Raw genomic sequence first — 25,343 nt, forward strand, 5'->3', positions numbered from 1 at the left:
AAAAAAAAAAATAATAAAGAAAACTTAAACATATTATCATCGACAGTTTGAGTCGCGGAACTACGTTCGTACGTCTCACGCAAAGTCGGACACAGTCCTCGTAATGATAAAGTAGCGCTTATAGCGTTCGCGCTACAAGTGTAATTCAACTACTTTGTTGTGGCATAGGTTCGCATTCTGGTAATATTCCTGAAACATTTATGATGTCTAGATACGCCGCGCGTTCGACTCGGAATTACTTAACCGCAGGTGCGAGCCGCACACGGGGGCCATGCCGCTCCGACGTGGAGGAGAGCGTGCGCGCGCGCGTGTTCCGGTGCCGCACTGCCGCCGTGTACCGATCGGCTTGGCCTGACAAGGACGTCGCGCGCGTCCGTCAGTCAGCGTTCGCGCACGAATGCGACGGTACGGTCGTCGGTCATCGTGGCGGGTTTTAACTCGGCGCCGCGCTCACGGGAGCTCCAGCTCGAGAGAGCAGAGCTGACGTTTCTACGTGAAGCGGGAAGAGAAAGTGGTACCGCTCCTCCGTCTCTTTCCTCTCTCTCTCTCTCTTTCTCTCTCCCTCTCTGTCTTTCTTTCTTTTCTTTTTTTGTTTTCCGCACACCTTCTGCCAGTCGGTCCTCTGTCCCTACCTCCCGCGTCTTCGCCAGTCCAGGTCCAGAGGCAGTTCCGTCGAGCATCCGTGCAACCGCTGGGGCTGTGACCTGCTTCCGCTCTGCCCTCGCAGCGGTCCGACAGGCGGACGAGCACCCGCAGGTGAGAGGTGCGAAGTGCGCGGCCAACGCGTTACAGACTCCGCGTCGCGATGGACCACCCTCCGGCCTCGGGGTGCGACGATTTTGGCGGGCACGGCTTTCGTCGTATCGCGGCGCAACAGCCTTCGGGGGGGAGGAAAAAAAAAAAAAAAAAAGCTGGTCCGACGGATATATCGGTGTTCCCGAGGTGGCGTAAACGCGCTCGTGTTGAACGAACGTCCTTCCGGTGGTTGCGTGTCCGTTCGCCGAGGATGGCCATTTCCAGTCGCTCGGCGCCGCAGGGAGCGCGACCGCGATTAACATGCCATTACGAAACCGCCGCCTATTGTCACGCGTGTCTGAGGGCACCCAGGCGACGAGCTTATTACGCGGTGTTGTTGAACAACAGCGGTGGTCCGCGAAGCCGGGAACAATTACGGCCAATTACGTCGGGAGTCTCTCGCGAGATACGGCGCTATCTGATAAAGGCACGAGCGTCCCTCCCTCGAATTCAATTCACCCACGCGATATTCCGGGCGCGCATATTCCGCGATACGGGCAGACGTGATCTCAAGGACCGCTCAATTTCGTTATGCGCGCCGGGGAAACGTTCGGGTTCGAGGCTGCCCGCCTCGGCACGCAGTTTCGTAGCGCAGGACGGAGCGCGGGAGAGGAGCGCTCGACGGCTGAACACGCGAGTGTCGCTCCATTCTGGTTTAAAGAGCCCAGCCGCGTCAGGTGTTGGGCGCGCGTGGCTCGCGGCTCCTCTCTAGGCGGAATTTCTCTCTCCTCGTCGTTACGGAAGGTCGAGAAGTCGATGCTCATCGACTGCGCGAGCGGCGAGCGGCGCGATGCGCCGCGACCTTGATCGCGCACATCGTCGGCTCGGCGGCACCGGTATAGAGGTACGCACGGCCTGCGCGTCGACGTCGATAATTCGCGCGCGCGGCGTACATTCTCTCCGCGTGTCCTCGTACTCGATGTTCCCGCGCCTCTCCGCCGCTGCAACGTTCTCTCGTTTCGCGGCCGATCCGAGATACCCGTTTCGGTAATTCGGCACTCTCGGGGACGCTCCGCGTCTTTCACGCGTACGGCTTTAACAATAAAAATCCGCCGGAGATAAGGCGCAGTTACATTACCGAAAGCAAGAACTGCTGACTGTAATCACTCGCTCGAGACCATCGCGTTCGCGTAGATAACCGCGCGATTGCGACCCTTGCCTGGAGTCCCATGTCCACTCGGACTCGACGCTCCGGCTCTCGTGTTTTATTTCGCGAGCGAAGCACTACTCATGGTTATAATTAGCGAAACGTGTTTTCGAAATGTACATATATGCACGATATCCCGATGACAAACGATCGTCACCGTAAAAATTTACATTATACTTGCCAATTAAAAACGAGGATTGATCACTCAAAACGTTTCTGCTCGTTTGGCAGAAATTTCTTTTTTTTTTCTTTTTTTTTTTGCAAAATTAAACACGGAATAAAGAAGAGCTTTTTACCTTTCTATTATTTTGATGAAATATGCGTTTCTTGCAATATAATATTTTTGCAATATCGCATACGTTATCTAATCGTGAAGAAGCGATAAATAATTAAAATATGACGACGCATAAATTTTTATTTTCAAGAACCGATAATGTTTGCGTTGTCTTTTAACGTCGCGACGTGTACATATGCTGATTTACAGCCGTAATGGATCGAGAAAGGCTTTACACGGTTAGAGTTGAATCTCATTGTTTTTGCGTAGACCGTAATTTCAACTTGGCAAACTGTGCAAGTATTGTCGGTACTTAAAATACAGCCGTAAGCTAAAGCCAAGCTAAGCAGCATACACGATTAGAATAACAACCAAACAATGATGCTTGCTGAGCGTCTTACGTATCATTATTTTTCTGCCCGCCGCATAAAATATATTTTACAACTAATATTAATATTTACAACTATAACTATCTATGTGTTAAAAAAAAAAAAGAATTAATGTAAAGCACATTTAGTTTATATCGTTCATTGATTTGTCAAGCTGACTGTTAGTCGTTCCTCGGGCCCAATATTCCAATCCCGTTACTTTAATTCAAATTAAATGCTCGTAAACGAACGTCGTTCGTGATACTCGGTTTAAATCGTTCTAAATTACGCAATTACGATTGATCCCCGTTTTTGCGATACGGTGAACTATCGGTGGGTCGTGCCACGCCGTCGTATCTATCGCGATAGAGGTCGCATATCGATAATGTAGGTCATGCATTTTCGGCCTTGCACATTTGGCATCTGAACGTCGGATTGGTCCACGTGTCCCCGTGGACCGATTCGGCTGCTGCTCCAGGAAATCTATTGTTCCGCCGTGCAATTTGAGAAACTTTATACGAAGCAATTGTCAACTTGCAATTGACAGCTCGATTTGCCACGTAATGCGCGAGAAGCGACTCCCTTGGAATCAGTGACCCGTGCCCTCGCTAATTTTTCTCCAGTATACATCTTTTATCTTTTTTTTTGTACTCGTATGGAAAGAATGTACAACGTAAATTGGACGATTAAAATGTAGAAAAAAAAGTCTCAGCAAAAACCTTACTTAATGTTTTAATTGCCAAAGATTGCGGAGCTATTTGATTGTATGCTAATTATATTAGATCGCAGATAGTGTAAATGCTTAACGAACATAGAAGAGATATTTAAAGTCTCATATTTTATGCATGTTTTAATATTCTGACATACTTCTGATACGATCGCGTAAAGGTATAAGTCTGTGAACGTCTACGTTAATATTTTTCACGAATTTGCATCAAGCCACGGCAGATTACGCTCGTTTATTATTCGTTGCTGAATATTTAAAAAATCGATACCGCTCCCGATAAAGATTATTCAATTGAAGTCACATGTTCGTTCACATAATTGCAACGAGCAATCGTGGTGACCTTCGGTTCGGTATGCACCTTTGATAATGCACCCGACCCGCCATTTATTCGAACACTCGAGAGAAGCAGAACAAACGTTTCTCATTACGTCACATCCGTTATTCGCACTGCTACGGTCATTGCTCGAACGTTTTTCGTGACGCTCGATTGATTTATTGTGTCGGAGGTTATCGCTTTTTACGCTATTCGGTGGTAGCTCTTTGTGTTTTCTACAGGTTTTTTTCTTTTTTTTTTTTTCAATTTTGCTCCGTCATTCCGCGTCTATCAGGTATTCGAAAAAAAAAAAAAAAAAATAACTCGTAACAAAAGCAAGCGACGATACGATTTATCTTGTTTCGCTTTACTTGTAGAGTAATTAAATAGATAATTACAAGGATCCGACAATTAAAAACATAATACGCAGTTCGACATCGAGATGTGACATCGAGCTCCGTTTTTTTAACCTAGTGTTGAAGTAAATTTTATCAATTAGCGTTTATCATGTAATGAATACCAGTAGATAAAATAATTATTTACTTTCTCACGAGAATAACTTTTTTTTCTTATTTCGTCTAACAAAAAATTCTCCTAAATAATAAAAAAAAATATATATATATATATATATACATATAGTATATATATAGTTTTTAGCTTTACATAATGCATTCATATTTATCATAATTTCTATCTTAACTAGTGTTAAAGTACTTAAATACGTATGTATGAGTTATAAATAAGAAACAGGCTTTAATATTGAACAGCTAATAATACATATACATCGGCATAAGATTATTAATTTTAATTGCGGTGTAGTTTTTTTTTTAATTTTTTTTTCTCTCGATATATCGAGAAACTTGGTTAAAATTATTACCAAGAAGACTCAAATTAAAAGTTCTCAACATATCTGATGATCTCGCGCGGCTCCTAATTAGCGCAACTTCCGCTGCGACAACCCGTAGGCGTTACATTGCGAGCGTAGGTAGATGCTCTTGGATTATGCAAAGTACGTGTCTCAATAACTCTTTCGCCTATTTAATAGCAAGGCGACTGCCTTGCGAATAAAATCGACAAATAGGGAGATCAATCTGAAGTGTTACGAACGCCAAGGCGTGACTTGTTTTCGAAGGCGCCGCGCCGAAACTTTTCGAATCATCATTTCTCATTTACTCTTCAATAATACATCGCGGAGAACGAGTCCGCGTGCGATTTTCAGCAAAAATAAACCGATTTGATAAGGGATCGAAAGATTTCTAATTTCCTTTTAATTGGAAGAGAAGACTTTGATGAATTTTATAAAGTTATTATAAATTACTTCGTCGATTATGAATTATAATATAGGATAGTCATTGACGTGTAGAAAGTATAAAAATTATTTCTTTTTTTAACTTTTCTTACTAAATATAATGAAAAATAAAAAAGAGCATCTTGTCAAATTTAATTGCGCTCAGAAATGATGCGTCGAAAGGCTATTTGTAAAGTGACTAAGGATTATTCATTAATTCCGCTAGAAAATCAACTCATCCGGTGACATAATATACCAAATATATCATTGTGCATTGTACGTCGAACGTCTCTGCATGATGCATAGCGTTCATTGCCGTTATGCGTCTGCTCCGATAGCTTTGAGCCAGAAATATCTCTCGAAAATGTCAGCGAGGGAGAATGAAATTCTTGATTTAAGTGAGAACGTAAACTCCGCGCTTACGCGAGAACGGAACAGTCGGAACTACGGAATGTCTGCGTTGATCGAAACAAACATCTGGAATGAAAACAACTCGAGCTTGCGAATTCAGATGCGGATGAGGCAATGAATCGATACTCGGTGTAATATTTAACGATCGCTGATTACATCGATCGTTCGCTCGAGAGAGCTCGGCGACTTCGACAAAGCGAAGGAATGTCGTGAATATTTACCTTGAGTCATTTACTGAGTCATTTATTTGTACGTACGGTGGACGTATAACTCGCACATTTACAAGTCACGCGGTTAAAGCCAGATAAGCTTCGCGTCAATTTCGTCATATCGCATTAAGAACAAGCCATACGACACCTGAATGTGACAAATGGACGTGTGTTCCAATTAGGTCAAAATTAAGACGGCCGGTGTTTCAAAAGAAAGATTTAAAGTGACGCGTATATCTTTTAAATGAATTCTCCGTATTACGTATGCGCAAAATTGTTCGCGAAAGAAATTAGTTTTACCTTTATGTTTATCCAAGAAATTGTCCCGCTGGAAATTGAAATCAATCTCGTAACGCGAGAGAATATGGAACTTTTCAAAAGCACGTCGGGCAAAGCTAATAATGGTTAAGTGTACGCGGTTCATTTCTCGAATCAGCACAGAGTTTTTAGTGCAAGAGTAATAAACTTTATCTCGGTATCGTATCGATGGGATACCGCGAATAAAGCGTACCGGCAGGTTTTATCAATGTGTAAACCGAGGGGGATCGTCAGACGAATGTTATCAACCGGATCTACCGTTCTTTTGAGAGATAGCCGGATGCTAATAAACTATTAATAAACTCGAAATGGTTTATACCAGTCTACATTTACAATCTACGTTTACATTTCACATTTACAGCATTTCGCTCGCTCGCTCACGGCCCTCGTTTTTCTCGTCGCTGTCGTACCAAATTATGATTTAAAAAATCGAGAAACTGCGCGAGTATCTTTACTGCGGCTGTAAATGTAATATTTCGCGCACGGTCCCTCGTGCCAGCTGAAATAGATTTTTTGCTGAGCGTACCGAAGATTTTCGTTTCGGTTTCGCGTGCATTAACAGACGGCCATAAATCTTGATTAACCGTGATAAGATCCATTCTCGCTGGAAATGTGGGACACACATAGATTGAATTATATGTTCATTAAAGGGAACAAGAGAGGGATGCTCTCAGCATATTTTATCACTTTACACTATCGAACGCGAGCGCAAACGACGTGAAAAGAATTTGAAAGAATTTGAAATGCGAAAAGAAATAAAGAGAAAAAAAAAAAAATATGTTACGTCGCTTCTGATGTCAAGATCTAATATTATGGATGTAACTGTTATAAGATATTTGAAAAAGTCTGTAAATGACGATTAAACTTTGACTTAAAAATATTTTACTCACTGATAACTGTTATCAATAATTATATATTTTTTTTTTTTTAACAACAACAATTAAGACTTTGTAAACACGACCACGTCGATTATGTCGACGGCTACCGATTAATTTATTTAACTTGTTTTTTTTTTTTTTTCAAGCTCTTTCACTTCGCTGGCGTCTGTGCGCGCACAAAGGATTCGTTTGGAAGCCTTTCGCGTTGCGGAATACGTATTAACGGTGGGCTGGAAAAGGCTTCGACGATGCATCGGCGCGTTTGTTCGCCCGACATGTCCAACGGCAAGATCGTAGCCGGTGTACGAAATCGTTATTAAACTCTCATATCGGCAGTTGTAACTTTCGCGCCGCTCGCCGTTTTGTCGGCGGGCTGGCGCTATTACTTATGTACGATGCCCCCTCGAATCTATTTCTGAGAATGAATTTATCGAACGGCTTTGACCCTCTTTATGCACGGTAATGTTATCGGCCGCTATAAAGTTATTAGACGTAAGGTCGTTAAACGTACAAACCTTCCGTTTCCCGCTCGGCTCCGTAACTTTGCAACTACCTGCGCTTTCATGCGTCGTAACGTGTCGGCAGGGCCCTACGCAAGGAGGTAATAAACGGATGCGTTTATCAAGGGACACCCTACCGCTCTCGAATTAAAAGTTACAACCCCATTGACTGGCATTAAACTAGCGAACGAAGAAGTAACGATCGCTCGATCGAGGGGGGAGTGGGTGGAGGGAAGGGAGAAAACTATACATATATTTCCGTTAAAGAGATAAACGCTTAAATCTGCGCCACTTTTAAATCTTGCCGTCTAAAGATACCTCGAGTATCGAATTGGGGCAGCGATATAACGGTATTCGCGAACCCGTCAATTCCTGATCCCTGTTGGGATCTACGGGTGAGACACGACGTCCGTACCGGCGGTAAGAGCGTGTTTTCGGCTCGCGCGAGTCTAGGGTATCGATTGATCGGCCAGCCTTGTGTGCGTTTCTGTGTACAAGACTGTTTATAGTTGGATAAGAGAGCTGACGTAGCTGGTATTACGTAAATAGTGAATTATTCCGTAAAGATAATTCGCATATTTTTTATTTAATGCAATGCGCGGTCGTTAGATCTATGTACGTACAACGTGTACGTATCTCCGTCTCGTCGCAGCTGAGATCAAAGGCTGCCTCGTAAATTGTCTCCGTATATGTATAGCGATTGTGTATTATTTGCAACGGTACTCGTCTCGCATATTAAAAGAAATATAAACGTTTTTCTGATGCGCATATTTAAATTAATTAATTGATTAATTAATTAAACTTAATTAAACATTATTTGCGCGGGTTTTCTTCTCAAATTCAAGTCTAAATTATCGACGAGCGTCGAATAAATAAACAATTATCGCTTCCTCTTTGTATCTATTTTATGCTTCTTCGCTTTTATTGCTTCGCTCATCGATAGTCGGACAAATTCAATTCTCGTTTGAACTAGATTTCGAATGAATGGCGATAATGTGAATTTCAATATTTGATTCATTATCAGTTCCCCCCCGGGATCACTTTGCCTCTTTAAAAGAACGAAGCAAAAACGTCTCGTAATACCTCCGCGTCTCTTTCGCACGGAGATATAAATACGAGAGATGGCTTTTCTTTTTTTTTTCTACTTCTTTATATCGATTTGCATTGGCGGAACTCTCCTTACTACTACGAGCGAGTGTGAATTATTCTGGCCGTTGCATCGAGGTCGACGGTCCTCTTCCTTTAATGGATTTACAGAACGCTTAAGATCCGTTTGAGGCCAGACGGCGCCAGTTCCTCGGCTCCTCGCCATTATCGGCAGTGTACACTCTATCTATATGCACGTAACATAGCTCCAAACAATTCGATCGCCGACAGTGGAACGTACAAGACAATAAAAAACAGCAAACGTAGAGTATAAAAGCGAAATCTGCAATCGCAAAAATTCTGCCCGGCGATGTACACGTAATCAGATCATCACTGCTAACGTCGTTAAAATTATTACGTAGACCGACGACGAACAACACTTTCGTCGTATAATAGAAACTCCAGCCCTCCAACTTAAGCCTGTTAGAAGTTGGTTTAGTTACTGAATCGTGATGATTTAAGGAACTCGTAAAGCGACTTCGACCAAACTTCGATTAACTTCATCGGCAATGGACACAGCCGACGAAGTTGTTTACAGCAAAATTTCCAGTTACGTAATTTACTTTGAATTTGATATTTTTTTTTTTTTTTTATAATATTTTCTCTTCGTCGAATAACCGAAAGGTAAATAACTGGTATCAACAGGATATTGTGGCTACTGTTTGATAAGTATATCCGATTAAGTTAATCGAAACGACCTACAGTAAACGGCATGGCACGACCGTGTCTCCTAATATCGATTTGTGTAATATACTACATATTTATGCATTACATGCACTATGAATATTACAAATGAGCACTTATCTATTTTTGTTCATAGTATTTCCCAATCGACAAACAAAAAGATAACATTGCACTAAAAACAGCGCTCGATCGCGGAAAAATTTACATTAAAGAGTAACGTATATTTCTGTCAAATACTGCTTCGTTAATGATCCATTAAAAATGATCATAATTAAGGAATTTCTACTTTTTCGAAGTAGATCTCCCAGAAGATTTTAATAAATTTCGCAGTGTGTAAGTTTTTTTTAAATTCTATTGAGAGCGCACGGTTAACTTAAAATTTATCTTTTTTATTACTTTTTTTATTTTCGCAGAATTTTATCTACTTGCCTTTTGACATAAACGCAAATGATTGTTCTGACATGCGAGTAGCTTGCGCTTTCAAAGCGCTCGATCGGAGCTGCGTCCTTGGTCGAGCTCCGCAAGCTTCGTTCTCCTTGCCCGTGATGCACGGCCCACATTTTTATCGACGGAACTTTATTTATTTTTAGAAATATACGGTGGAATGCCAACTGCCCCAGCATGGCACTTTTGTTACGAGAATCGAACGAGCACGCGTTCGGAATAGCTCAAATAATAAAAGTATTATCGCACTTTTATATAGAATATCTCCGATGTTACGTAGAATACCTCGATTACCCGCAATGAAGATTTTTAGTCACGCGAAACGTTTCAACTGAGGGGAAAAAAAAAAATAATTCTCCGTCCTCTCCTCCCACCCGAATTCTCACGGAAGAATCCCAAATACTTAACAATATTAAGTTTAATATTATTTACGTTATCTCGTTAAGTGATTAATTATACAGTTTGAGACAACGTACATATATACCTATGCTTAATTATTTCAATTTGCTATGCATATTTTATCAGCAACATCTAACGCATAAATTTCGTATTGATTGTTGTGCGAAACATTAGCCAGCTGAGCTGAATGTTACATATACTCTTTCCGGGTCAATGACCGTGCCGCGTATGACGCACGTCAGGCAGAGAAATGGCAGAAACGAGGTGAGGTTAGACTCGAAACAGCTGATAGGAAAACAAAGGGATGCTGCTCCATTTTTCATCGGAGCACGGAACAAGTGCGCGCTCGCTCTAACATATGGTACGACTTTCAGCTGGATGAGGCTGATGGAACCCTTGGGTGTCGTCCAGGACATTGTGGAGCCGGCTGTGTTGAAACGATGGGCTGACTATCCCATCCAGCATCGATACACGGACTACTCCGACTCGACTCGGGAAACGGCGCACCACGCTATAAACCCTTTTCCTTGCCAACCTTCGCTCAACAATAAACTCGCGCTATGGTGAGCATTTGGATTTAAATTTAAAAAATACAAAATTTAATTTTCTATTTTACAGTTTCTTTTTTGTTTGTGTTTTTCGTTTTAATTGTCGACTTGTTCCGTTAGCTATCAAATTAAATTGATAATAAATTTATTAGATATGCGAATGCTTTACAATTTTTTTTTTTTTAGGACCGGGGATATCTCAATATTACAAGTAGATGCGGTAGTAAATCCTACCAACGAGACAATGGATGATAATAGTCCTATGTGCCAAAGAATCTTCAGCAGAGCTGGTTCTGCGCTCAAATTAGAGATATTTAATGAAATTAAAGGTCTGTATTTTGACACGTATTGTGTTCTGATTATGATAGAATGTGTCTTTTTAACAAAATTTTGATTCTTAAAATCTCAATTGCAGAATGCAGAACTGGTGAAGTGAGAGTAACACAGGGTCATGGATTATCTGCTCGTTTTATTATTCATACCGTTGGACCAGTTTACAACGTCAAGTATCAAACAGCTGCACAAAACACGTTACATTGTTGCTATAGGTAATTTCAATTTTAACGTATGTAGAAAAGCATTAATTTTGTTCTTTAATTCCTTTAACCAAAAATATGTAGAAAATAAATTTTGTTAAAAGAAAAAGCACATAAATTATTTTTAATTTTTTGCTACGAAAATACTAAATAAAAAGTCGTTATATAAAAAGTATAAGCCTTCTAATTTTATAAATGTCTTTTTTTTTTCTAATAATTATAGAAATGTTCTACAAAAAGCGAGAGAAATGGGATTGCGAACCATTGCTCTACCAGTAATAAATTCAATACGAAGAAACTATCCTCCCGATGCAGGAGCGCATATAGCTCTGAGTGAGTACCGAGCAAATAAATATCAGACTAAATTTAAAAATACGTCAATACACGATGAATAAATAATTCTTTCCTTTCTAGGAACGGTACGTAGATTCATGGAGCAATACAGCGATTCGTTAACGTGCGTTATATTTGTACTGGAGCCGTGCGATCTCGGAATATACGAAGTCCTCCTGCCGCTTTATTTTCCCCGAAATTTGGCAGAGCAGGATAACGCTTGTTGGCAACTACCGAGTGATATCGGAGGAACGGACGGCGAGCCTTTACTTCCGGATAGACAAATTAGAATTATTGACAATCCCCAGCACGCTTTGCACGGTAACCGAAGAGAACGTTCAGAAGTAATATTGCAACCACATGTGGAAAGTTTTAAGGGACGTTCCTAAAAGCACGTCTTATTTTTACAGGCGACGAAACGGTAGAACTTTCGACACAACTGGAGACCTCGGTCAATATCGGCGAACATGCCTTTGCGCAAATGCAAGGTGATTTGGACCGACAGAGACTTTTGGGAGAGAGACCTTTTGCCGATCCACTGGCGGACATTATGCTCAAGCAAATGCAACATAAAGAAAGGTAAGAATTTGTGCGATAGCCTTTATTAGGTTTTTTTTTTTTTTTTTTTTTTTACAGAAATATTTGCATCACATTTTTATAAAAATCTAATTAATTCCGCAATGATTAATTATTGACTGTAAATAATGAATTTAAATCGGAACATGGCATAATTTTTTTTTTCGTGATTTAATTCAATTAAATTATTAATGATAGAGACGTTAAATGTTTCTTTATCTAAGAGATTTTTTTTCTTTTTTTAATATAGATTATATTAGGTTAATGTTTGATCTTTACATATTTATGCAAATAAATTAATGAAAAATTGTACAACTATTGCAAAATTAATTTTTCTTGGAGGGTAATTGTAGTCTCGACAATTTTTAATCTCGATCGGCACACGGTTTCTCTCCCTTTTATCCACGAAGTATAACGAGAACTAACATACACGTTGGAAAACTGTCTTTCCTACTGATACAAAAGTCGAACATTGCTATACAATTAATAGTTAAAAGATTTCTTCTATATCGACATTAATATGAAAATTACAATGCCAGACAAATATACAAAATAAATAAAAACAGAGATTTAAAGTAATATATTACTCAACATTACTTCTGGGGGTTTGTGTTCTCTTAAAAAAAAATTTTGATTTAATATTTATTTCGCGCGTATATTCAGGAATTTTTTGTTTTTAATATAAGTTTACGTTCTTTGAAACGAAAGTTCTCCAGTACTTATAAGCGTTCGCAATCGTATTAAGAATAGTTATATAGTTATATTGATTATCTGATATTATAGTAAATATGTATATCATACAGTTGACAAAACGATATCATATTTCTGACTTATATTGTTTATCGACTTTCGCGTCTATGACGCACATACAAAGTTTACTTCGTAATACCTGTCTTTAATTGATTTCAGCGTTGAAATATCATTTGCGTCATAGAGATAAATCATTCGTTCAGCTCTGACATTTTCTGTCGTATTACATGTTTATTTCGGGGCTGAGATTGTCATCGACGTCATTTTATCGTGATGTGTTGAGCTTATTACAGCGAGACGGCAGATCCATGTGTGACTTAAACCATTCATTATACCAATCACGGTGATTCATTATGCGCGCCTGTTTCGCAAATTAGAATGATACGTTTCTTTTTTCGCTTTAATCAATTAATAGTCCATTCCGCTATCGTGTTCTATGAAACCAGCGGCACATTAAGCGCGCTGTTAAGATAGATAAATTTACAATACACGATCCATTTAATTCCAAGTATAACGAAAGTTTAAAACGCGGTTTTAAGATCTCAAATACGGCTCGATTTTTATCTGCGATATTACAGAAGTATATTTAGCTTAGAGAACATTTTTGTGCCATACTTTCGATCAAATGCCTTGTGTCTGTTTAATCGAAGTCAAGGCCACTGAAACTGCAGTCTTAAACAACAATATGACGCAATCGCGTGCAGTAGCAACTTCTTTGTAATTTGTTATCTAATTTTTTTTTTTCCTCAGAAATAGTAGTTTCTAAGGATAGTAACAACGTTAATCTATTTTTGAGTAACGATACATTTGATTTGTCATTGCAAATTATTTTTACGTACGCCAATGGTCCTGATTAATTCGTCAGGTACATATTTGTTTTTTCAATCTAAGATAATCTCGAAACGCCGAATGTTCCTACTGCGCACGAATACTTTAGCGAAATGCTAATTCATCGACATGTGCCACGTCCATACGTTTCTTTTTTTTTTTTTTTTTTTTAGACTTGTCAGTTTCTGAATTTAAATTTAAAAGTAATTTTAATACGTTAACTTTACTTATTAAGTGTATACTCGTCATTCAAAAGTTTAATACTCCAACAACAACTTAAAGTATTAGTAGCTTGTGTATAAAAATGAAAATATTTTTCGTCCTTTGGACTGACTGGCTTCCACAGTCGTCTGACGCGAATACGATCGAAAATACGTGATCGATCGCCAAAGGGTGCTTTGACGAAAGACTTTATTCATGCTAAATCAGCTGTGTCCTTAGATTTATATCCGAAGGCTAGATTGCGACGAAACTCTCGTCCACCAAACCGTGCTCGATAACAAAGATAATTCTTTAAGCAAATGCACGATGAAGAATCAGACGCGTCTCGCACTTGATTTTATCTTCTCGCCGCAAGAAATGACTACCTTGTTCATTATTTTATTTATTTCCTAAGCCTTCAGGCAAGATTTAATTTATATCTATATACACGCGCATCGCGCCAGCGTGCCGGAACCGAGAAACGGCGCGGACGATCGGAAACGGATCGCGGCGCTCGAGCTTCCTGTTTCCCAACTGGACCATTACAAAAATGATTGCAAAAAGCGCAAACCGAACGACAAACGTTGACAGGTTGCCCAAGGTCGGTATGGACGGTATATTATCCGTAATTAAAGGAATACACATTGCGATCGAATTAAACCACGGGCTCGCGACCCCTACTCCGCGCTTCGTCGCCTCGATCTGCGCAACGAGCACGCAGCTTTCCGCGAGCCGGGCAGGCGCCGTGCGAGCACCTCGTAGACATCATAGTCGTCGTGGACGTCGCTACCGAGAAGCGGCACTCCTTCTCTAGACAAGGCGATTCGATTCGGCCCGTTCAGTTTGCCGCGACTAGCCGTACCGTTGCCATCCCTCGTCGCCATCGCCTCCCTCGGCTCGCGCTCCGATCGAACACCGTGCGTGGTCTTCCGTTCGTTGTGCCGTGGCTAACCTTTTCTTTTTTTTTTTTTTTCCTAACCGAATGTCGCGAGCAAGGACTGACAGGCACGGCTGCTAGTAGGCCCGATTAATTTTTACTCTCGACTACCCCTTTTTTCTACCGAGACAAGGGTCGCCGAAGGCGACAATCACGAAGGGAACGTGACATCAGAATGGTCATGATTGACATGGTGGATGTCATCGAGGACGAGGACCGGTGTGTATCAAGGGCTAGCGCCCGTTATTACGCGCGTCGTCGAACCTCGTGTCGAACGCGACGCGAATGGTGCCTCGGTTTCGTTATTAGCTCGCTATTGATCCCTGGCTTTTTTATTGGCGTATGTCCAGTATATTTCCCGTACCGATTAGCGTCGAAGGAAACCGGCGCTGGTGGTGATCGATTCAGCACCGAAGAATCCACGCACGGCACAGTACCGTCACTGCCGATTTCTTTCATTTATTTACGTTTACCGATCTTAGAACAAAAGATTTGGAATTGATCGACTGGTCGTCATGTGCAAAGTGAAATCTCATTAACACGGCGCAAAATACATTTTCGATTAACTACTCGAGGAAAGAAAAGAAAAAAATTGTATCGAGCAGAGGATTATTAGGCTCGAGTAAAATTCGCGACGGGATTTAAGAGTTTGTGATAAAATACGCTTATGTAATTTTATTTATGTTTCATAAAACTACATTTTTATGCACGTCACTGTTTGCAGTTTACGTTATGCAAAGCAGAACGGTCTTCCTTATTGTAATTAAAGTTAGCCGATGACAAGTAAGATGACTTTGTGAGTCGAGTAACACGTCCGCGTCGTGCTGTATCTCTTTCTTCGAGCTCGTCGCGGAGGAAATAGTTTAAGCGCGTTGTTTATAATTAAAATTTTCTTTTCTTTCTCGTCAGTTTAACTTGCGCGTGGAAATAAATTCGTAGTCACGTCAAATCATTACCGACGTTTTGCGCTTTTCTCTGACGGGACACAGTGTACCAATTAATAGCAATTTCTTTTCTATTTTTTTTCTACACACGGCATGATCATTCAAAACCATTACTGAACGTACTAAGAACATTATGGTGGATATTCCTACTGTAATCGTGCAGTTTGTCTTATCGCGACTTATCATTACCTTGAAAACGAAACGTGCCCATAAAATATGGCTGCGCGATTATATGTAGCAATAGAGAAGGAATTCATGTACCGAGCAAACGAACGTGGCGAACGAATTTGCTGTTTTGTAGGTACGAAAGGCTCCTTAGAAGGGCAAAGACGGAGGACCTGACGGAGGTCTCGGGAATCGGCTGTTTGTACCAGAGCGGCGTGGACCGGCAGGGCCGACCGGTGGTGGTTTTTGTCGGCAAATGGTTCCCGGCCACCAAAATCAATCTAGATAAGGTAAGAACCTTTGCGTGTGCCCCGAAAATCAATATCGCTATGGATTATACAAGAAATATCGCCGCGCACTGCAAAACAATATTACGGCAAAAAGTACCAGCTCGATAAAAGTTCGACGATTAAAATTTGAAAATAATACTTGAAATTTTTTTTTTAATTTAATTTTTTTTTTTTAATTAATAAAAATTGTAGCCGAATTATTCTGAATTTATTACATTAAAGTTTTTAAATAATTAAAGATTTCTATGCACGTGTGTTATTATTCTATAGCCACTCTTAGCTGCCCTTTGCAATTTAATCGATTCGTTTGTATAATAGAAAGTTTTCACAAAGTAGTTTTCTGTTGAAGTCGTCTTTGATTTTTAACACCCTGGCGCGATGCATATACGTATCATTCAGATAAATTTTAATATTAAAATTAATATTTATAAATCTATAAGCACAACTTTTCGATCAATTTCAATAAAATAAAATATCATGTATTTATATTAACTCCATTAATATTATAGTCATAATATATTATTAACATTAATATATTATTAACATTAATATTATAGTCATAATGTCACAGTCAACTGTAAAAGAATTGAAATGCATTTGTCTGAATAGTTATTAAAGGTACTCGGCAGCGAATAAAAATTTCTTTTTTGAAAAGGCTATCTGCTAATCGAAGTGGAATAGAAACTCTCTTATCGGATATCGGAAACGTTTCACAAATTATTACAGATAAAAACAAAAAATGTCCTTTTCGGAGATGGACAAAGCCGAGGTGACCGTACCACTTTCCCATATCTCTTTTCCCAAGTATTCTATAAACGCTTGCCGGCTTTAACGAATCCGGGCGGCATAGAATCGCTGACCTGCGCGCGTTGCTGTCGATTGCTATCGCGTCCAGGCCAAGCCTCAATCATTCGACACCTATCTTTGCGCCAGTTGTCTCGCCGTGTCATTTCCTTTCCCTATCGGACTCATCCTTACTCAGCTCGTAGCCGGAACGCAGTGAGATATAGCGGCGGGTGGCGAATCGATATTTACACGTCCAGAAATAGACCGACCGCGGTACGAGTCCCCCATAGGGAGGGTGAGAGCGGATTGCAACGTCGTCGCGACGCGCACCCCCATCCCCAATGTAACTTTCTCACCCTATTAACCCATTTGCACCGACCACGATATGCCGATGACGCGGACATCACATCATCGGCGATTAAAAGAAAAAAAGAAAAAAAAAAAAACGAACAATCATTAAATTGTTCTCTCCCTAATTTTTTTTATTAATTTATTTATATTTATTTAATTATTTATTTGGTAATGTAACTCGTACGAATTTCACAAAGAACGAACGAAAGTTTTCACCTCGATTGCCGGTCCATCGCGTCGATGGTCTACGGCCGCTCAGTGAGATTCCTCGCTACTTTGATTGAGATAAGAATATCAACGATGTCATATAAAGATTCGCCGGTGCAGCTAAAAATATGCGCCGCCATGTAGCGGCTGTTGAAACAGCGCCGTGTATACATAACGCGCGAGATGCGTGTTCCAAGACGGGAGATTCGACGTGCATAGTACCGTCCGCTATTACTGGGTTTCCATTCATTTCGTTAATTTAAACATCTGCGCAAACCTCGCGGCTCTGTCTCATATTCACTGACCCGCTTTTAAGATGTAACGTTTACGCTCAGTTGGGACGCTAATTACACAGCGGCCTAATATAACGTGACTTCAGGGTCATAATACAGATAGCGATACGTTTTGCGATTTATAAAAGCGCTCTGATTTTTATTTGGCGCGAACTCCTCATCAACAGCGTCAGACATCGATCTGTCTTTCATTGATTTTTTTTTCCCCCCCTTTTTTTTTCTTTTTTACTCTGCAGCTTCTAACGGAAGTTCTAAAAGCGAATAAATTTCAACTTCTTCATTGTATTGCGATGAGATAATAGATAACAATCACCGTACGCACAGCGTATCATTTGAGCGTTTAATACGCATAGTTGGTTCGCTACGAACACTTTTGTGAAATAATGTTGAATTATGATTTTTACGTTATTTAATATTATCAATTTGGTATTAATCAAAGCGAAGGGATACTGGAATAATATAATGTGGCTTAAGAATTTTATCATAAATATTATATCAATGACTAGAGGTCCGAAAATGTCGTGTATAAATAAAAGTCAATTTGTATTTAATGAAGATAAAATCGATTTTCGCGTCGAACAGATTTTCAGAAGCTCGTGTAACGGAAAAGCTTCTTTTTATTTGCGCTAATGTGATTAATGAGCCTATGTTGCCGCAGTATAAAAATATCTTACTATAATCCTGTCGGGCTTACGATACATGCATGTTGCTAAGAGTTCATTGATCGCCTGAAACACCGACATTTGTCGGTCTCGAACCTTTAGGTTTCTCTAAAGGTGAAACGATGAAATCACAATGCAACTGCTACCGCTGGTTCAATAGAAGTAGCTCACAGAGGATATTCTACATCGCGTATTCTACAACGTAGGAAAAGCTTGCGAAATGCATTCTGTATATCTCGCTGCTGACGTCTCATCGATCCCGAGAATATTTACGCAGCATTTATTTTCGGATATATTACCCTCTACTCTACTTTGACAACGCATATTACTTTTTACGCAAAATAAACCTCCAGCGTATTTTAAGGGACACAATCACTGCAGATTTTTTTTTATAAAAAATTTTTTTTTTTTTTTAATAATACTAAGTGAAAATTAGCGTAATGCCCTTTTTTTTAATCTTTGTGTCTCTTGCAATTTCAGGCCTTGCTGTACCTGATACAATTGCTGGATCCCATCGTGAAAGGAGATTACGTTATCGCGTATTTCCATACCCTTACGGCCAGCAGCAATTACCCCAGTTTAAACTGGCTGCGTGAAGTCTACAATGTGCTTCCCTACAAGTAAGTTATGCGCTTCAAGTATCAAACACATCGAATCTATTGATCGCATTTTAATGTACTATCTACCACATTTTTAAGATATGTCCAGCTCAAAAAAGTAGAGTAAGGCATTTGATTGTCTGACGTCCAAAATTCGTCAAAACAATTTTTTTTTTTAATTATTCATAAATAAATTAACGGTTCGCAATATTTAATAAAAAATAGAAGAACGTGAATATCGTGTTAAACTATAAATAAAAATTTATATTTTATTTTGTTTCGCTAAGAGAAGAATAAAGCCTGAGCGTTTGTTAAATTACCATAGTCCTAGTTATGCAACAACAAGTTGCATCGAGCTGCTGTCTTCGCAACTCGATTCCGCTTGTTTGCAGAAATTTGATAGCAATCTTGAAACAGAGTTTCTTTTACAGGTATAAGAAGAATCTAAAACATTTCTACATTATCCATCCTACCTTCTGGACCAAGGTTAGTAACGGTATCATCGCGTTGTAATTAAACGCTGATATTACGAGCTCAAACCTCATGCTCAAACGTCGTGTGTTTTAAAAAGCGTTTAAGACGCAAAACCGCATTGTTAATGAACGTTATTATTGCATTTCCCACGTTTATGCATGACGAATCATCTTCGGAACGATAGCAATGAGTTTCCTGGTTATTCGTACTTCGTTAGTCTAGTCACTGTAATTTTGTGATTTAATTTCTTGTTTTGATAAAAAAATATCTAATAATTAACTGAAAAAAATGGTCATTATTTCAACGTAGATTCCACTCTTATTTTTTCTTTGCATTACGGCTTTGTAAGATTGAAAAAAAAATTCCGTTTTCGCTTTTATAAATACAATTAATAATTTATTATAGATGATGACGTGGTGGTTCACGACCTTCATGGCTCCAGCGATCAAACAAAAAGTTCACAATTTGCCTGGAGTAGAATATCTTTATGAAGTTATGCCGCCTGACCAACTCGAGATCCCAGCCTATATCACAGAATACGACATGACGGTACGATCAGCGGACGAAGCGACATTCGAATTAAAAAAATTTCGTCTAGTTTCGCGCAAATATATACAAAAAAAAAATTTATTTTCTACAGGTAAATGGCCTGAGGTATTATCAACCTGAGCAGGTTATGTCGTCGCCATCAACGTCCACGTAATTCGCAGGCGAAAATTTAAACGGAAAGCAGCGAAGCGTCAAAACCGAGGCAAGATCGAGTCTGCGTCTGTGCAATTCGTATGGTGGACTATTCGTATTTTTGCAACAACATTCGTTGCGCCACTCAATCATGAGAACTGTACGTATGATTCGTGACTGCTGGTACATCTCGTGGGTGTTTGGCAACGATCAAGTACGACTGGCTACGATAGCTCGTATCTTCGAACTCCGGTTTCGCAATAACTTGAAGTCGATTTGTCCAAGTGCCTCGTGGACCGCTTAGCAAGAGAAAAATAAAAAAAAAAAGAAAAAAAAGAACGAAAGGACGATCGGCCGCGCGAACGTTAATACGAATATTAATACAAAAAGAAAAAGACAAAAAAAAAATCAAGAAACCACTGCCCGCCTGCTTTTGACGTTGATTGGTTCATTTTACTCGTGCGCACGCTCACGAGTTTTTACGTCCCCGAAAGTACGAAGATAAAAACTTGGTACTGGACAATCCACATTAAGATAAGTAACGGAGAAAGCCGGATCGACCGTATGCACAGCTGGAAGTGCATTGTTAAACCCAGAGTACATTCTCTTTATTCAGTAATAAATTACTATTCGCTTAGAGCGAACATCGGCTGCCAAAATATCAATAATCAGTATTCTCATCGTCGTCGTCGCACGTAAAACAAAATCCAAGAAGCTGAAATATTAATCTCTCGCCCTTGTACATATTATGCTATTCGTGGCAGATTCTTAGCTTTAGTAACTGCCTGTAAAAGCAGTAGAAGGGTTAAAGGAAAGCATTTGACGACGCACTAGAATTATACGTCGGCTTAACACAGACCGTCGATCGCTTTCTGTTATTTTCGTATACCAATCGTTATACAGCGAAGAGCGTCTATTTGATTATTATATATTGTCAATATTTTATTAATTCACATCGTTGACGAAAAGATTGTGCTGCGCCGCCGCCGCCGCCGCCGCCGCCGCTGCCGTATAGCCGCGGTATTTTCGATATACTAATAAGAAATCATCGGCTACGAACAAAGTGCGGTTGGATGTTTTACTGTGATGTCACGTCCTCGGCGCTCAACGGATTTGATGAATTTTAAGACTACGTTTGTCTTCTCTCCCCCGCCGGGGAACTTTGACGCGAGGTACAAAGCGACGCCGCTGAAATGTTAACGTTGAGCGCCGAAGACGTATGTACGGGACAGTTATAGAATAGAAGAAGCAATAAATTTAAGAGCTTGCTCGCGATGTATTTCGGGAGGCAAAAAACAAAAAAAAAAAAAAAAATAATGAAAAGAAGAAAAAAAAAATCGTTATCCCTGTTGTTAAGCATTTTTAGCAATTAAAGAAATAAATTAAAGAAGTTAAAAACCTGTTAATCGCGTCGATTAGCCCATTTCTCACGCCCGCCGAATCACGAATATTTTGCAAGTGTGACACGTTTACTTTCAACCATCCGCTCTTGTTTAACTTTCCATTGACTTCGGTTTTAAATACGACGAGCGGGAAATAACTATTTCGTGCTTCATCAGCCGCGGATGAGTTGAGAAAGCAATGGGTTAATTGACCACGCTACCTCCGCCGAAGATACAATCGTCCGTGTGATCAAATACATAAGTGTTTATACGCATATAAACAGAGAGTTACGGAATTAAAAAAAAAAAAAAGAAAAGAAAAAAAAAGTACTCGTAATCATCGTATGACCGGATTTAGAAAACGCAATGACTACGTAACAATTGTGTAAATGTGCGATGATCAGTGCGCGTGTCTTAACAACGTATAAAACTACGAACGCGTCTCTGCAATTTTTTTTGGGAAATTTATTTAAAATCTTATGTGCATTACGAATATCGTCTCATTAATATATCCACGGCTGCCGTGTAAAGTGGAGTATACACTTAGCGAACGAACACCGAACAAATCCATCGCTAGAAAAATAACACACGCAATCGATCAATGTCGGTAGCCGCTGTATTCGTTCGGTATTCGCTCGTTAAGCGTGTTACACGCTTTTACGCCGAGTTAAATAAATTTCCGATTTTTCAAGCGCGATTATTCATTTGTAAACAATTTGTACACTTTTGACATATAATATTCTTTGCGTGAAAAACGATTTTATAATTGCACTTTCTGTTATAATATTTTTTACTTAAATATCTTAATTTTGTGTAACAGTACTCCTATTAATCTAATAATATATTAACTATTAAATTTTTGCTAATTGTTGTATTTTTTTTCTATTTTTTTTTCTTTTTAAATCGTGCATCCACGCAATTGATTCCACGACCATTGTGCTTTTTAAATGTAGTTATTATGTTCGCAGCGATGGGATAGTATTTATTCATGTTACTGCATTTACATATTATGTTTTGCAAAAAACTTTTAATGCTATTCGCGCTGCGAATAGTCGGAAAGAATTAACCTCGTACTATTCGGAGGGGCCAATAGTGTCAAATAGAATATTTCATACTTTTAAGTTTAATGACCTCACTGTCCGTCCCTGACAATCGAGTTTAATGAGAAGCGAAAACTTTCAAGACGCAATCATTCGGAGAAATTGCGCACGTTATTATTTACATATTTTACATATTTTAGATTGCTCCTTCTTTTAATGTCCTAAAAATTATAACCGGCAAAAGTTCGGCGATTCTTATATATCCAATTAATAGCTTAACACAATTTTCGAAATTATTGAACTGTGATGATTAATTTTTATAATAATTAATACGAATAATTTCATTCGCTTATGTATATTGTTTATCTCTAGTTTGGCAAGTTTGTATACGAAATAACGGAATTTGAGAACGATGAATACAATTAGAAATCGGGTAAATAGAAAATGTGTCAATATACGATCGAGAGCTGGGGCTTTCTGAGCACAAGAATAATCTTTGCGAAAGATATATGCTCAATTTTTCGATGAACCACACGACAAAATTTTATTAGACATTGGAGGATTTAATACGACGGTACATTGGCACACTTTTCTGCTTACTTAATTGTTATCAACGGTCATGTCTCTTGTTATAATACGATTAAAGTTTTGGCCTTAAAATATATATTGAGATATACATATATATCTAAGATATTTACGTTAAATATTTGACGATTGAGTCTATGATTATGTTGACAAGTACTTATTAGACGATTGGGGAAATTCTCATGTATACATATAATCTTTTAAGGTCCTAATCTAGTCCCTCTACAAAACAAATATGCTTTCTCGACTGAATATTGCGCGGGACCGCATTCGTGCATCGCGACATTAATTTCTTTCTCAGTGCACTCGAAACTCGAAACTTTTAAGTCTTCCCACGTTACGCCAAGCAGGAGACTAATCCCATTTGCGTTTCGGTATATCTTTTGTTACAACTCTTCTATACAATAAATATACAATATGTAATTAGAAAAATTATTAATTCGATAATGCATAGATGACAATTATGTACTTTTATCAAAACCGTAATACGAACCTATTTTCTTTTATTATTTTCATCAAAAAGGTATTATCAACTAGACTAGGATCTTAAGCAAAGTTAGTCAATCATCTAGGTAATATTGTCGCATTGAAATACAGGCGAATTGTATATGTACGTGAAGTGAAGGTACGATCTCTTACTGTTAGCACCACGAACTAAAGCGTTCTCTTTTATGAGAAAAAAAAACCATGATACTCCGACGCGATCGATAGTATTTATTACACAGCAAAATTTAATTTATTTGTAAAATCCTAACGTGGTTGGATAAAAAGTAACAAATGGCGACTTGGTCTTTGATTTTTTTTTCTTTTACATGTTCACAAAAAATTAATCGTATCTCTCTTAATGCAGATGACTGCATTTTTAAAACTTCCTTTTTTTTTCACATATCAGACTTGAATAACCTAAATTAAAATTTTTTTCTCGTATCAGTTTCGTTCGTCCCATTTGTTTTCACGAAATAACATGCGTCTCCCGCAATCACATTTGAATCTGACAAATTTTACGTACGAAAAATCACGTCGTAAAATACTACGTGCTATATCGCTTACATAAAGACTGTTTACCCTTAATCTTTAAACAAATAAATACAATAACATATAATCATATGTAATAAAAGATAAGAGAGAACCATAATCACGGTGATGACGCTTCGTGATCGTACGCACTATCATGACTTATATGAGAAATATTGTTGAAAAGTCACACATCGTACGTGTGAATTTAATTCAGACCTAGAGAAAGAGTGCTGAAACAAACAACTTAACAATTACATGCTAAGCTTATTTTTTTTATATAACAATTAGTGATATACCACGATTACGGCTAGGTTGTAAAATATTTTCTAACCTAGGGAGTTACTTTAATTATCGCGTTTTCATAGTACTTAAGAATAGATTATTATTAACGACGAGCGAAAGTCATTTATCGTTTATTATTTCTTCTCGATGTCGATGCACGACCTTTTAACAGGTGCACTTCTTTCTTTGTTGTATCCTTTTTTATAGAATACAATCAACATATTATTTCAATAAAAACTACATTGTCTAATCAATTTTACTTTGTACCCTCACTCCGTTTTTTTACGAGCGACGGTGCGCCGCGCGGACTTACGGTAACCACGCGACCTGTCTCTCGATATCGTACGTGACTCGCGCGTGCCGTATCAGGCCGGTTAACCGGTCTCAATATATTTAATTAACTGAAAAACTATTGTATGCTTTAAACAAGAATCGAGAGATGAAGCGATGAGCGGTAATCTTGTCCTTTTCATTAATAAATTACCTATATTCCGATATGATGTTTTAAGTTATAATCAAAGACGAAATGTCATGTTGTTTGAAACAACAATTACATATTATAAAAAAAAAAAATTAATAACTTACGCGACCATATTTACAGTCAACGTATAATAAAAACTAATCATGCTTTTTAAATTAAATCACTTATATGCTAAATAAAAATATGTAAATTACACGTGCCGTAATGATTCTACTACTTAAGTACGCTTATAAATCGTGTTTACAGGTTTTTTTTAATTTTATGCAGCAAAAAAAATTTTAATTGTATGAATATTTCAATGTAAGAAAAAAGAAACTAAGCATCACAAATTGACCAAATTTAATCACTCATATTGATTAATATTCAATGCATACTCTGACGCATTTATAATTGAGCACATTATTAGTTCCGGTTATTATATTTGGCGAAATAAATTTTTTATAATCAATTATATTATCCCAAAGATTCAACTTTCAGACACATACAGGAATATA

The 25,343-nt window shown here is 38.8% G+C and overlaps 1 protein-coding gene across 3 annotated transcripts; it reads left to right on the forward strand.

Moving 5' to 3' along the window:
- Positions 1-351: 351 nt before the first annotated feature.
- Positions 352-21,771, forward strand: Gdap2 (ganglioside induced differentiation associated protein 2). Of its 3 annotated transcripts, XM_070666406.1 has the most exons (13): positions 352-756; positions 10,076-10,165; positions 10,276-10,464; positions 10,636-10,778; positions 10,865-10,997; positions 11,209-11,318; positions 11,400-11,639; positions 11,729-11,897; positions 15,856-16,009; positions 18,789-18,928; positions 19,339-19,393; positions 19,787-19,930; positions 20,022-21,771. In XM_070666406.1, exons 2-13 carry the CDS (start codon positions 10,152-10,154, stop codon positions 20,082-20,084), a joined length of 1,554 nt encoding a protein of 517 aa, XP_070522507.1. In that variant the 5' UTR covers positions 352-756; positions 10,076-10,151; the 3' UTR covers positions 20,085-21,771. The 3 variants fall into 3 exon arrangements, with proteins under 3 accessions (XP_070522507.1, XP_070522509.1, XP_070522508.1); XM_070666408.1 differs by lacking the exon at positions 10,076-10,165 and having other exon boundaries at positions 352-763; XM_070666407.1 differs by lacking the exon at positions 10,076-10,165 and having other exon boundaries at positions 353-756.
- The last annotated feature ends 3,572 nt before the right edge of the window (positions 21,772-25,343 follow it).

The sequence above is a fragment of the Cardiocondyla obscurior genome, linkage group LG14, assembly GCF_019399895.1.
Source record: "Cardiocondyla obscurior isolate alpha-2009 linkage group LG14, Cobs3.1, whole genome shotgun sequence".
In the NCBI taxonomy this organism is placed as follows: Eukaryota; Metazoa; Arthropoda; class Insecta; order Hymenoptera; family Formicidae; genus Cardiocondyla; species Cardiocondyla obscurior.